This window comes from Scyliorhinus torazame, chromosome 15, assembly GCF_047496885.1.
Source record: "Scyliorhinus torazame isolate Kashiwa2021f chromosome 15, sScyTor2.1, whole genome shotgun sequence".
Lineage (NCBI taxonomy): Eukaryota > Metazoa > Chordata > Chondrichthyes > Carcharhiniformes > Scyliorhinidae > Scyliorhinus > Scyliorhinus torazame.
This window is the reverse complement of record NC_092721.1, coordinates 50,754,788-50,768,120: the sequence shown is the minus strand read 5'-3', so window position 1 is coordinate 50,768,120 and position 13,333 is coordinate 50,754,788. Positions and strand designations below refer to the sequence as shown.

The 13,333-nt window shown below is 48.5% G+C and overlaps 1 protein-coding gene across 2 annotated transcripts in view; it reads left to right on the top strand.

Moving 5' to 3' along the window:
* The window catches only part of LOC140391590 (dTDP-D-glucose 4,6-dehydratase-like), a 126,434-nt gene that overhangs the window by 55,264 nt on the left and 57,837 nt on the right, over positions 1 to 13,333 (top strand). For both annotated transcript variants that reach the window (XM_072476233.1, XM_072476234.1), the window contains exon 6: positions 6,784 to 6,882. In XM_072476233.1, the coding sequence (XP_072332334.1) occupies positions 6,784 to 6,882 (99 nt within the window). The remainder of the gene's footprint in view (positions 1 to 6,783; positions 6,883 to 13,333) is intronic.

Here is a 13,333-nt window from a genome sequence, read left to right as displayed (position 1 = left end):
GTATTGTTACACTTTCCTCCCAGATTCCATCCTTTTTTCATAAAGCAAAGTCGATCATTATTTGTTTTTTTACTAATGTAACAAAGGTTTCACACAAATACAGTGAGTTCAGAAAAAAGCATTTCTGCGCATGATACCAGTTGAAATGTGCAAAATGCCGATGAATTTACCTGCTGAGTCATCTTATGTCACCATGGAGAGTATGGCCTGTGCAAAATTGGTGGGGTTTGTTTCCCGGGACAGGGAGAAGGCCCAGCTTCAGGGAAGGACAGTGCAGAAATTATGGGCTTGATTTTCATGGTGTTGGGAAGATTCAGTGGAGGGGTGAAAATAGCGACCCGGACCCGATTCCGGGATTCCTGGCTCCCATTTTGTGGGTTTCCAATTTTCAGGAGTGTCTTAAGAGTGCGGGCTAGTTCAGGTTGCAGACCCACAATCTTCACTCCTGACCAGGCCAGCTCCATTGCGGGGATAGCAATGTCCTAGTCCTGTGCAATTTTCATGGAGTTGGGCCAGTGTCGGGGCCAAAGCCTGCGTGAGGGAACCTTCAGAATGGTAAGTTCAAAAGGCCACCCTCATGCCTTGCATGCCTAGATATGCACCCCCACCCCAGCTACCCCTTTATGCCAGGACATTCCCGAAGTGCCCGAATTCTTGGCTGGGAGCCCAGACATCCATTAGAGTACTGAAACACCTGAGCCCCAGAGAAAACAATCCTTGATTGAGAGTTCTGGCTTTGTATTTCATCTGTCAATTGCACAATGTCTATTTGCACAAGGTAACTAGGGCTGGTTTAGCACAGTGGACTGAACAGCTGGCTTGTAATGTAGAACAAGGCCAGCAGCGCGGGTTCAATTCCTGTACCAGCTTTCCCGAACAGGTGTCGGAATGTGGCGACTAGGGGCTTTTCACAGTAACTTCATTGAAGTCTACTTATGACAATAAGTGATTATTATTGTTATAAGAGATTTCAAGTGTTAGAAGTTTCTGCTATTGATACTTTCAAAGGTCTAGATGATTGACATTTTTATTGGCTTGTAGTAAAAATGATTTTTTTTTTTAAGAAAGTGGAAAGTTAGCAATGAATGTCTGATCTTTTAAATGCTTTTGTAAGACATCCTATTGTCACTATAGGGTTCACTGTTTCTCTACAGTGTACTGTGGTTGAATAGGCATGGAAGTGCCATAGTTTGGCATGGGGGGACATGAAGGGCCAGAGGGATGGGTGAGGGGCATATAAAGGCATGGCCAGAGGGATGGGCGAGGGGCATATAAAGGCATGGTGTGTGTGTGTGTGATGTCAAGGGAAACAATGATTTATGTGGTGAACATTGAATGTGCAGTAAACTGAAATAGTCTGTAAAATGAATACAATTTACACTTATTTTTCAAAACATCGTTGAGGAAGAAGCTATGTACTGAAACCAGACTCTGAAAATCTTCAGCAAGGGACGGTAGATCTTCACAATCTGAACATACATAATCCCTAAAGGGATTAGGAGAGCTAAGAGAGGGCATGAACAATCTTTGGCGGGTAGGATCAAGGAAAACCCCAAGGCCTTTTACACATATGTGAGAAATATGAGAATGACTAGAGCGAGGGTAGGTCCGATCAAGGACAGTAGCGGGAGATTGTGTATTGAGTCTGACGAGATAGGAGAGGTCTTGAATGAGTACTTTTCTTCTGTATTTACAAATGAGAGGGGCGATATTGTTGGAGAGGACAGTGTGAAACAGATTGGTAAGCTCGAGGAAATACTTGTTAGGAAGGAAGATGTGTTGGGCATTTTGAAAAACTTGAGGATAGACAAGTCCCCCGGGCCTGACGGGATATATCCAAGGATTCTATGGGAAGCAAGAGATGAAATTGCAGAGCCGTTGGCAATTATCTTTTCGTCCTCACTGTCAACAGGGGTGGTACCAGGGGATTGGAGAGTGGCGAATGTCGTGCCCCTGTTCAAAAAAGGAACTAGGGATAACCCTGGGAATTACAGGCCAGTTAGTCTTACTTCGGTGGTAGGCAAAGTAATGGAAAGGGTACTGAAGGATAGGATTTCTGAGCATCTGGAAAGACACTGCTTGATTAGGGATAGTCAGCACGGATTTGTGAGGGGTAGGTCTTGCCTTACAAATCTTATTGAATTCTTTGAGGAGGTGACCAAGCATGTGGATGAAGGTAAAGCAGTGGATGTAGTGTACATGGATTTTAGTAAGGCATTTGATAAAGTTCCCCATGGTAGGCTTCTGCACAAAGTAAGGAGGCATGGGATAGTGGGAAATTTGGCCAGTTGGATAACGAACTGGCTAACCGATAGAAGTCAGAGAGTGGTGGTGGATGGCAAATATTCAGCCTGGATCCCAGTTACCAGTGGTGTACCGCAGGGATCAGTTCTGGGTCCTCTGCTGTTTGTGATTTTCATTAATGACTTGGATGAGGGAGTTGAAGGGTGGGTCAGTAAATTTGCAGACGATACGAAGATTGGTGGAGCTGTGGATAGTAAGGAGGGCTGTTGTCGGCTGCAAAGAGACATAGATAGGATGCAGAGCTGGGCTGAGAAGTGGCAGATGGAGTTTAACCCTGAAAAGTGTGAGGTTGTCCATTTTGGAAGGACAAATATGAATGCGGAATACAGGGTTAACGGTAGAGTTCTTGGCATTGTGGAGGAGCAGAGAGACCTTGGGGTCTATGTTCATACATCTGTGAAAGTTGCCACTCAAGTGGATAGAGCTGTGAAGAAGGCCTATGGTGTGCTCGCGTTCATTAACAGAGGGATTGAATTTAAGAGCCATGAGGTAATGATGCAGCTGTACAAAACTTTGGTAAGGCCACATTTGGAGTACTGTGTACAGTTCTGGTCGCCTCATTTTAGGAAGGATGTGGAAGCTCTGGAAAAGGTGCAAAGAAGATTTACCAGGATGTTGCCTGGAATGGAGAGTAGGTCTTACGAGGAAAGGTTGAGGGTGCTAGGCCTTTTCTCATTAGAGCGGAGAAGGATGAGGGGCGACTTGATAGAGGTTTATAAGATGATCAGGGGAATAGATAGAGTAGACAGTCAGAGACTTTTTCCCCAGGTGGAACACACCATTACAAGGGGACATAAATTTAAGGTGAAAGGTGGAAGATATAGGAGGGATATCAGAGGTAGGTTCTTTACCCAGAGAGTAGTGGGGGCATGGAATGCACTGCCTGTGGAAGTAGTTGAGTCGGAAACATTAGGGACCTTCAAGCAGCTGTTGGATAGGTACATGGATTACGGGAAAATGATATAGTGTAGATTTATTTGTTCTTAAGGGCAGCACGGTAGCATTGTGGATAGCACAATTGCTTCACAGATCCATGGTCCCAGGTTCGATTCCAGCTTGGGTCATTGTCTGTGCGGAGTCTGCACGTCCTCCCCGTGTCTGCGTGGGTTTCCTCCGGGTGCTCCAGTTTCCTCCCACAGTCCAAAGATGTGCGGGTTAGGTGAATTGGCCAATGATAAATTGCCCTTAATGTCCAAATTGCCCTTGGTGTTGGGTGGAGGTGTTGAGTTTGGGTAGGGTGCTCTTTCCAAGAGCTGGTGCAGACTCAAAGGGCCGAATGGCCTCCTTCTGCACTGTAAATTCAATGATAATCTATGATTAATCTAGGACAAAGGTTCGGCACAACATCGTGGGCCGAAGGGCCTGTTCTGTGCTGTATTTTCTATGTTCTATGTTCTATACACCACCCAGTGATCCAATTGTGCATTTAAGAGTATGATGCAATTTATAGGTGAAATCCATTACAAATGTGCACATCAGAATGCATAATGGAAAAAGTTAACACAAAATGTGGCAGCAGGAAATCATGGCTCAGAGGAAATAGATGTAGATGTTAAATATTTAATTAATAGAATAACCAAACCTATAATAGTCATGGGCAAACTGTGGCCCCGGGTGGGGGGGGTGGGGGGGCGCACATACAGCCCACCTGGGTTCTGAGTGTGGCCCACAAGACGTTTTGTTCACTGTTGCCCATGCGTGGGGTTGCCACATTCTGCTGATTTCCGCCTACGTAGTTGTTTTCCTACCAGTATGACTGAAGTGATTCGCACGTAAAACCAGGGCAAGTGAAGTGAGGTGCGTGGTGATTTCACACAACATTGACTTTGCGTCCAAAGTGCAAATATTTATTTTGTCTTTACCATTTGAAGTTGTTGATAGTTCTATTAATATATAAATAATTTAGCATTTTCTATAACTCGTTATGAAATATTAGGCGGTTACTACTTGTATTTAATCTTATTCATGAGGTCATGCTTTGTGAACAAGCCTGATTTCAATCTTGTGGCCCACTGAGATGAAGGAGAGCCATCCATGCAGCCCACACACTCGCCTAGGTTGCCCATCACTTGTATGTCATAACACATTGGCCTGAATCTTCAGGGGAATGTCAATCAACATTGGATTGCCACTCCACTCCTCCTGGCAGGGACTTCTGAACCTGAATTCTACAGAAATGCAGAACATACTTGAAATGCTTCATGGCCCCCTTTTATGGCACTTGTTGTAATGGTAAGTAAAGAGTTTATATGTCCTCGAACAACTTTGAAAAGCTATAGAGAGAAGGTAAGTCAGAAGGTAACTCCATAAGGGGGGTATGGTGGTAATGTAAGGGGGTACGGTAAAGTAATGGGGTATTGTCAGTGAGGTACGGTTGGAGGGTGGTTAAGGGGTTGGGTGGGTAAAAGGGTAGAGTGGTGGGTGGTGAGGTAAGGTTGAGGGAGTAGGGTGGCAGCTGGGTAGTGTGGTAACAGATCTGGGGATCGGGTGTGAGTTGGGATTTGGGTGGGGGTGTGGTCAGATGGTGAGATCGGGTAAATACAGCTCCAAGATTCAGATGTTGGGGACTTGTCAGCTCCAGAGGGGGGCTAGAGCGGAATCATGTGGGGAGATCAGTCAGGTTGGATTGGGGGGCAGTTGGGGTTAGGTTGGGGGAATTTGGGGCGTCAAGTGGTGGGGTTGGGTTGGGGGGTTTTAGGGTTTTGACTGGGAAATTGGATGGTGAGTTTGGGTCTGGTTGAGTAGGGAGCATCCAAGGGTGTGTGTGGGGGGGTGGGCGGGAGGGGTGGGGGGGGGCGGAGTTTGGAGATGAGGGACGGGGTGTCCAAGGCTTTGACAAAGAGTCATCTGGACTCGAAACGTTCGCTATTTTCTCTCCCTATCGATGTTGTCAGACCTGCTGAGAATTTCCAGCATTTTCTTTTTGGAGTCAGTTATATCGTTACCTAGGAGTTCGACAAGGAAGTTTCTGTCGAACGTTTCCTGGGTAACTACCCAGGTTAGTAAGTTGGAAACTTTTTGTAGGATCCTGGAGAGTAGGGAAATTGCCCATTGGAAGTTGGAACTTCCCAGATAATTCTTGCTTTGGGACCGGAAGATCCTGAACCTTAAGATTTTTAGCTGCAAAATATATGAAACATCAGACTTAGGTGATCATCATTAAAAAATTACAATCAGTCCTTTTTTTGGTACTGTGATTATTCACCAATCCATCATTCCTTTGACCCATTTACTAACTCTAGCTATCTTGAATGTCACTCCTGGATCTCCTCAAATCCTTCCCATCCATTTTCTAGGCCTCAGGTTTCTATAACTTCCACCATGGACTTGTCCTTTATATAGGGGCTTACAGTTGCGTGCTACTCCTGTCCTGGAACTCGGAGTATCCTTTTGAGGCATTCTCAGTCAGTCCTCTCAGTCATTGTGCACCTTAGGGTTGTTTTTATGTGCCTGGTCTCTCCTGAACCTATATTAGGACACTGTATTCCCGCTTAGCCTCTGACTTGGCTTCTCTGCTGTCTCCTGGCTTCATTGATATATTCAAAGGAATCTTGTGCTTCTTGAACTAATTAAGTCATGATCTGGACTTGTTTTGCTCTTTTTTATGTTAATTTGTTTAGATATGTATAAAATGAAACAAAGCACCACCATATCAGAGTTTTCCAGCCTAGAAAGCCACCTTCCATGAAAGACTTTTAAAAGCTATATTATTGGGTGTAATTTGATAGGAGTTACCTGTTTCATGACCAAGTGACTCTTCCACAGCATCATATTACATCAGACATGATATTTTGGATTTAAGGTCAAGCTGAAAGAGAATTTGGTCAGAAGAAAAGCAAAAATTAGTGGTTATGACATTTTAAACTGATAAAATATTGCGATAAATGAGCAAAATAAAACCAGTCAGAAAAAAAATTGTTGACCTCTGACAGAAGTTGAGAGTTTGAATGACTAGTACCCCATACAGACCTGAGGGATTGAAGAGAGATGATAGTGGTTTGGACAATGCATTCCTCCTGTCAAGCATGTTCCCTATCCCAATGGACATATCTTTCATAAAGAAAAACAAAATAAAATTCTGAACTCCCATGATGGTCTAATTGGTAGCAAACCTAATTTGTTCAAGAATGAGATCAGGTAAGGTGATATTTGTGAAAATAGGAATTGTGTTGATGTATTTTCAATAGCTTTGAAAATGTAATTCCCCAGGCATATAGAAATTCTTAGCATCATGTGCCTAATGCTCAGATGACAAATTGCTGGGTGTTAACAGGATTGCCATTTTAAGTTCTTTCCAAAATATATCAATCTGAACACTTGATTTGTTCGTCTGATTGAAGGAGTAGGAAATGCTTGATGAATAATTATACTTTAAACAACACGATACAAATGCCATTTTGAAGTTGACTTTTCAATTGTAACATTGTTTGAGATGTCTGTAGTATATGTTTTTATATATATAAAACTGCTTTGATTTAGGAATTTAATGAAGCATCACCTAAACACCCCACCAATCCCTATGCAGCATCAAAAGCAGCATCTGAATGTATAGTTATGTCCTATTGGGAAAGCTTCAGGGTAAGTTATACATTATATTTTACCAAGCTACTTTGTAAGGATACTGATATTTTTTCCAAGTAATTTTGGCCAGTACTTTAGAATCCAGTATAAAGTATAAATATTTCTTGACTGACTTCCTGGCTGAGCTCTGGCTGAAAGGTTCCAGTGGAAGGTGTATTTTTTGATAGTGTCTATCTATGCATTCAGGGTGTCAACATTGACACAGAGGCAATGCTCTCTCTGTAAGTCAGAAGGTTATGAGTTCAAAGCCCACTCTGAACATTTGAGCACATAATCCAGGCCTGGATTTTAGTACTGCCAGAGGTACCATCTTTCAGATATGTTACTTGTGGTAGTATGCATTAGGGGTCATGTGGGACTGTGAAGCCGTGATGTCATTGGCTGACAGATCCCGGGTCCTGGTTGGCTGTTGATCAGGCGGAGTATAAGAACCAGGAGTTCTCCCCCGCAGGCCAGTCTGTTGCTGAACTGCGGGGAACAAGTCACGCTTAATAAAGCCTCATCGACTTCATCTCTATTCGTCTCTCGTGAGTCTTTGTGCGCTACAATTTATTAAGCGTGCTTAAAGGACTATGGAGCTCAGGATCATCCCGGAATGCCTGAGGATCAGCCCCCACGCAGTGAACTCAGCAGCAGTTTTTAAACACTGGCAGACTTGTTTCGAAGCATACCTCCGAACGGCCCCCGGCCGGGTCACAGAAGACCAGAAACTACAGGTCCTGCACTCGAGGGTAAGCCTGGAAATGTTCCCTCTCATCGAAGACGCAGAGGATTTCCAGACGGCGTTCGCAGCACTAAAGAGCATCTATGTTCGCCCAGTGAACCAGATCTACGCACGCTACCAACTCGCAATGAGACGGCAAAGTCCCGGAGAATCGCTAGACGAATTCTACACCGCGCTGCTAATTTTGGGACGGGCCTGCAGCTACCCGCCGGTAAACGCGATTGAACACACGTACATGTTAATTCGCGATGCTTTTGTGGCAGGTATGAACTCTCCCCAAATCCGCCAAAGACTTTTAGAAAAAGAGTCGCTAGGACTCTCAGAGGCACGGGCCCTTGCAGCCTCCCTAGATGTGGCCGCGCGAAACGCCCGCGCGTACGGCCCCGACCGCGCGGCAGCCCCTTGGGCTCCGTGGACCCCCGTCGCGACAAACCCCCCCCCACCCCACAGGCTTGCGCGGTTCAGACGCCAAGTCGTCCCGGGGGGGCCCGCTGCTATATCTGCGGCCAGGCGAAACACCCCCGGCAGCGCTGCCTGGCCCGCGCAGTGATTTGCAAGAGCTGCGGGAAAAAGGGCCATTTTGCGGCTGTGTGCCGGTCCCGGGAGGTCGCCGCTGTCCCCGGAGAAGAAGGAGTCCTGCGTGTTTCTAACGCTCCCCAACCCCTCCCAGCGCCCCATGTACGACCCGCAGGCGCAGCCATTTTGGGTCCCGGCCACCGCTGTCCCCAGAGAACAAGGAGTCCTGCACGTTTCAAACGCTCCCCAACCCCCCTAGCGCCCCATGTGCGACCCGCAGGCGCCGCCATTTTGGGTCCCGGCCACCATGAGGGGAGGAGGGGCGCCGCCATCTTGGGACCCCCCAGCCCTGTGCGACGCATGGGGGCGGCCATTTTGTCCACCCCCGCCGCCATCTTGTGACCCCCCAGCCATGTGCGATGCATGGGGGCGGCCATTTTGTTCACCCCCGCCGCCATCTTGGACGGCAACAATGGACCCCAGCATCGACGGCTCAACGGGGTTCGAGGAAGACGCTGAAGCACTACGACCACGTCTGGCCTCAATGACGCTGGACCAAGCACGGCCCCGGACACTCCAGATGACGACAACAACGGTGCTGATCAACGGGCACGAGACACCATGCCTGGTCGACTCCGGGAGCACAGAAAGCTTCATCCACCCCGACACGGTAAGACGCTGTTTTTTGACCATCCGTCCCAGTGCGCAAAAGATTTCCCTCGCTGCAGGATCCCACACCGTACAGATCAAAGGCTTCTGCATAGTGACCCTAACGGTGCAAGGGAGGGAGTTTAAAAACTACAGGCTCTACGTCCTTCCCCAACTCTGCGCGCCCACGTTACTGGGATTAGACTTCCATTGCCACCTGCAGAGCCTAACCTTCCAATTCGGCGGCCCAATACCCCCACTCACTATCTGCGGCCTCGCAACCCTCAAGGTTGAGCCCCCATCCTTGTTTGCAAACCTCACCCCGGATTGCAAACCCGTCGCCACTAGGAGCAGACGGTACAGCGCCCAGGACCGGACATTCATTCGGTCCGAAGTCCAGCGGCTACTGAAGGAAGGCATAATCCAGGCCAGCAATAGTCCCTGGAGAGCACAGATGGTAGTAGTAAAGACAGGGGAGAAGCAAAGGATGGTCATAGACTATAGCCAGACCATCAACAGGTACACACAGCTAGATCCGTACCCTCTCCCCCGCATATCCGACATGGTCGATCGGATTGCCCAATATAAGGTCTTCTCCACCGTGGACCTCAAGTCCACCTACCATCAGCTCCCCATCCGCCCAAGTGACCGCAAGTACACAGCCTTCGAGGCAGACGGGCGATTATACCACTTCCTAAGGCTCCCATTTGGCGTCACAAACGGGGTCTCGGTCTTCCAACGAGAGATGGACCGAATGGTTGATCAACACGGGTTGCAGGCCACGTTCCCGTATCTCGACAACGTAACCATCTGCGGCCACGATCAGCAGGACCACGACGCCAACCTCCAAAGATTCCTCCAGACCGCTAAAGCCTTGAACCTCACATACAACGAGGACAAGTGCGTTTTTAGCACAAACCGGCTAGCCATCTTGGGATATGTAGTGCGCAATGGGATAATAGGCCCCGACCCCGAACGTATGCGCCCCTCATGGAATTTCCCCTCCCTCACTGCTCAAAAGCCCTAAAACGCTGCCTGGGGTTCTTTTCATATTACGCCCAGTGGGTCCCCCAGTACGCAGACAAGGCCCGCCCCCTAATACAGACCACGACCTTCCCTCTGTCGACAGAGGCTTGCCAGGCCTTCAGCCGCATCAAAGCGGATATCGCAAAGGCCACGATGCGCGCCATCGACGAGTCCCTCCCCTTCCAGGTCGAGAGCGACGCCTCCGACGTAGCTCTAGCGGCCACCCTTAACCAAGCGGGCAGACCCGTGGCCTTTTTCTCCCGAACCCTCCACGCCTCAGAAATCCGCCACTCCTCAGTGGAAAAGGAAGCCCAAGCCATAGTGGAAGCTGTGCGACATTGGAGGCATTACCTGGCCGGCAGGAGATTCACTCTCCTCACTGACCAACGGTCAGTAGCTTTCATGTTCGATAATGCGGGGCAAAATTAAAAATGACAAGATCTTAAGGTGGAGGATCGAGCTCTCCACCTTCAACTATGAGATCTTGTACCGTCCCGGAAAGCTGAACGAGCCGTCCGATGCCCTATCCCGCGGCACATGTGCCAACGCACAAATTAACCGTCTCCAAACCCTCCACGAGGACCTCTGCCACCCGGGGGTCACTCGGTTCTACCATTTTATAAAGTCCCGCAACCTCCCCTACTCCGTGGAGGAGGTCCGTACAGTCACCAGGAACTGCCACATCTGCGCAGAGTGCAAACCGCACTTTTTCAGGCCGGATAGAGCGCACCTGATCAAGGCTTCCCGTCCCTTTGAACGCCTCAGTCTGGATTTCAAAGGGCCCCTCCCCTCCACCGACCGCAACACACACTTCCTGAACCTGGTGGAAGAGTACTCTCGTTTCCCTTTCGCCATCCCCTGCCCCGTCATGACAGCGGCCACAGTTATTAAAGCCCTTAACCCCATATTCACACTGTTCGGTTGCCCCGCATATATCCATAGCGACAGGGGGTCCTCCTTCATGAGTGACGAGCTGCGCCAGTTCCTGCTCAGCAAGGGTATAGCCTCGAGCAGGACGACCAGCTACAACCCCCGGGGGAACGGGCAAGTAGAGAGGGAGAACGGCACGGTCTGGAAGACCGTCCTACTGGCCCTACGGTCCAGGGATCTCCCAGTTTCACGGTGGCAGGAGGTCCTCCCGGACGCTCTCCACTCCATCCGGTCGCTGTTGTGTACTACCACTAATCAAACGCCTCATGAGCGCCTCCTTGTCTTCCCCAGGAAGTCCTCCTCTGGAACGTCGCTGCCGACCTGGCTGGCGGCCCCAGGACCCATCTTGCTCCGGAAACATGTGCGGGCGCACAAGTCGGACCCGTTGGTCGAGAGGGTTCACCTCCTCCACGCGAACCCGCAGTACGCCTACGCGGCGTACCCCGACGGCCGACAGGACACGGTCTCCCTGCGAGACCTGGCGCCAGCCGGCAACACGCATACCCCCCTGACACCAATCACCCCCTCCCTGCCACCGGCGCACCCCGCGACCACCCCCTTCCCGGGAGGATCGGTCCTCCTCCCATGTCCGACCAGGAGTGAAGCAGAAGCAGACACCGTAAAGCTCCCGGAGACGACAACACTGGAACAAACACCACCACCACCGGGGCTGAGGCGATCGACAAGGACGACCAGACCGCCCGACCGACTCGTGGCATCGGTGTAACACTAGAATGTTATGGACTTTCACGAGAATTTTTTTTCCTTTTTTTCCCTCTTCCGAATACTGTAAATAGTTCAAAACAAAAAAAAACCCTGTACATAGCCCAGTGTAGGGCACTGTGATGACATGCAAAAGTTTTTTTTCCTCCCAGGACCAGCCTTGTAAACCCCTACCACCATGCGAAGCACCACCCCGCCGGGTTCATTTTTAACAAGGGGTGAATGTGGTAGTATGCATTAGGGGTCATGTGGGACTGTGAAGCCGTGATGTCATTGGCTGACAGATCCCGGGTCCTGGTTGGCTGTTGATCCCTAGCTCCGCCCTGAAGGCGGAGTATAAGAACCAGGAGTTCTCCCCCGCAGGCCAGTCTGTTGCTGAACTGCGGGGAACAAGTCACGCTTAATAAAGCCTCATCGACTTCATCTCTATTCGTCTCTCGTGAGTCTTTGTGCACTACATTACTAAACCAAGGTGCTCTCCATCAGCTGTTTCTATTTCAAAAGAAGCAAAATTAATTGTCAGTTGGAAGAACATGGGTTATGAATGACTGCCATCATGGATATGTTGAAGGCAAATTGTATCTGTAATGCATTGTTGAGCGCTTCAATTAAATAACAGAGTGGGTTGATGAAGGTTGTGCCATTGGTGTTGTAAATGGATTGTCAAAAGACGTTTGATAAAGTGTTGATCGTTCCTACCTGCCCCACCTCCCCAATTCAACCTCAAAACATCCACCTTACTGATCACGATCAAATATTTTCCATTTTTCCCAAACAACTATTATTTACCCTTTCCACTTATTACTGTCCAATCTTTCTGACCACTGCTACTCTCCTTCTTCACCAAACCCTTTTGGGATTTACTCGAGAGCAGCTGCGGATGTCATAGAGGCCTGATCTTTAAGCCCTCCTGTCCAGGAAGATGCCTGCAGTTCATTGGCTCGATGATGATGAGGCCAAAGCCCTATACTCAGTGCACTTTAGAGGCTATCAATTCAAGTATGGAGATAATTCGCCCAAATAACTAGGCCTTCGTGTCCATTGTATGGGTTAAACTTTGAGGCGCTGTGGTCCCCCCTCACTCCCTGACTGTAAAGGCATTGGCGAGCCCACCCATGATCCTAATGGCTGCAATACAGTAATTCAACTCTGAAAGCAGCACTAATTGCTTTAAAGAGAGACTTTTGCTCCTATCTTGGGAGGAAATCGTCATGGAGGGGGGGGTCCACAGAGGAAGCCTTCCCCCTCGCCTTGCTTGACACCAACTTGTGCAGCTAAAGCTGCCGGGTTTCCCACATGGCATGGGTCTCTCCCCATACTAATCCCCCTCCCTCCCCCATGCAGCTAAAATATTTGTGGAGGCAGGATGAGGTCCACTAATTGAACAGTCGAGTGCTCAAGTGTAGGTGGGCCTCCTGACCCCTCCGCCGCCTCCCCTCATAAACTTTCAAACAGTTTGTGGATGAGTGGGCAGGGGACAGATAGGACCCCCGTTGGATTTAACATGATTCCCCCCACCCCGCCTTCAAACTCACTGGTGGGGGAATGTAAAATCCAGTGCTATCACTTTTTATTTTAAACTCACATGAAGGTTGCATAAATACAATCTCCATATATATATATATATACATATTATTACGATTCCGAACCACACTTGAACAGTTGTTAGGATGCTGGACAGAACCTCAATATTTTATTTAACTTGTAAGACTGTGAGGAAAGGATATTGCGCCCCAGGAGTGATTCCACGCGCAAATAGTGATATGGTGTTTTAAAACAAACTCTATTGCTAACACAGGATTTAAATAAAATTAACATCATAAAGAAAATAACTTACAATACCACTTTTAAAGAATGACAATGCAACTCCAACTCCCAACT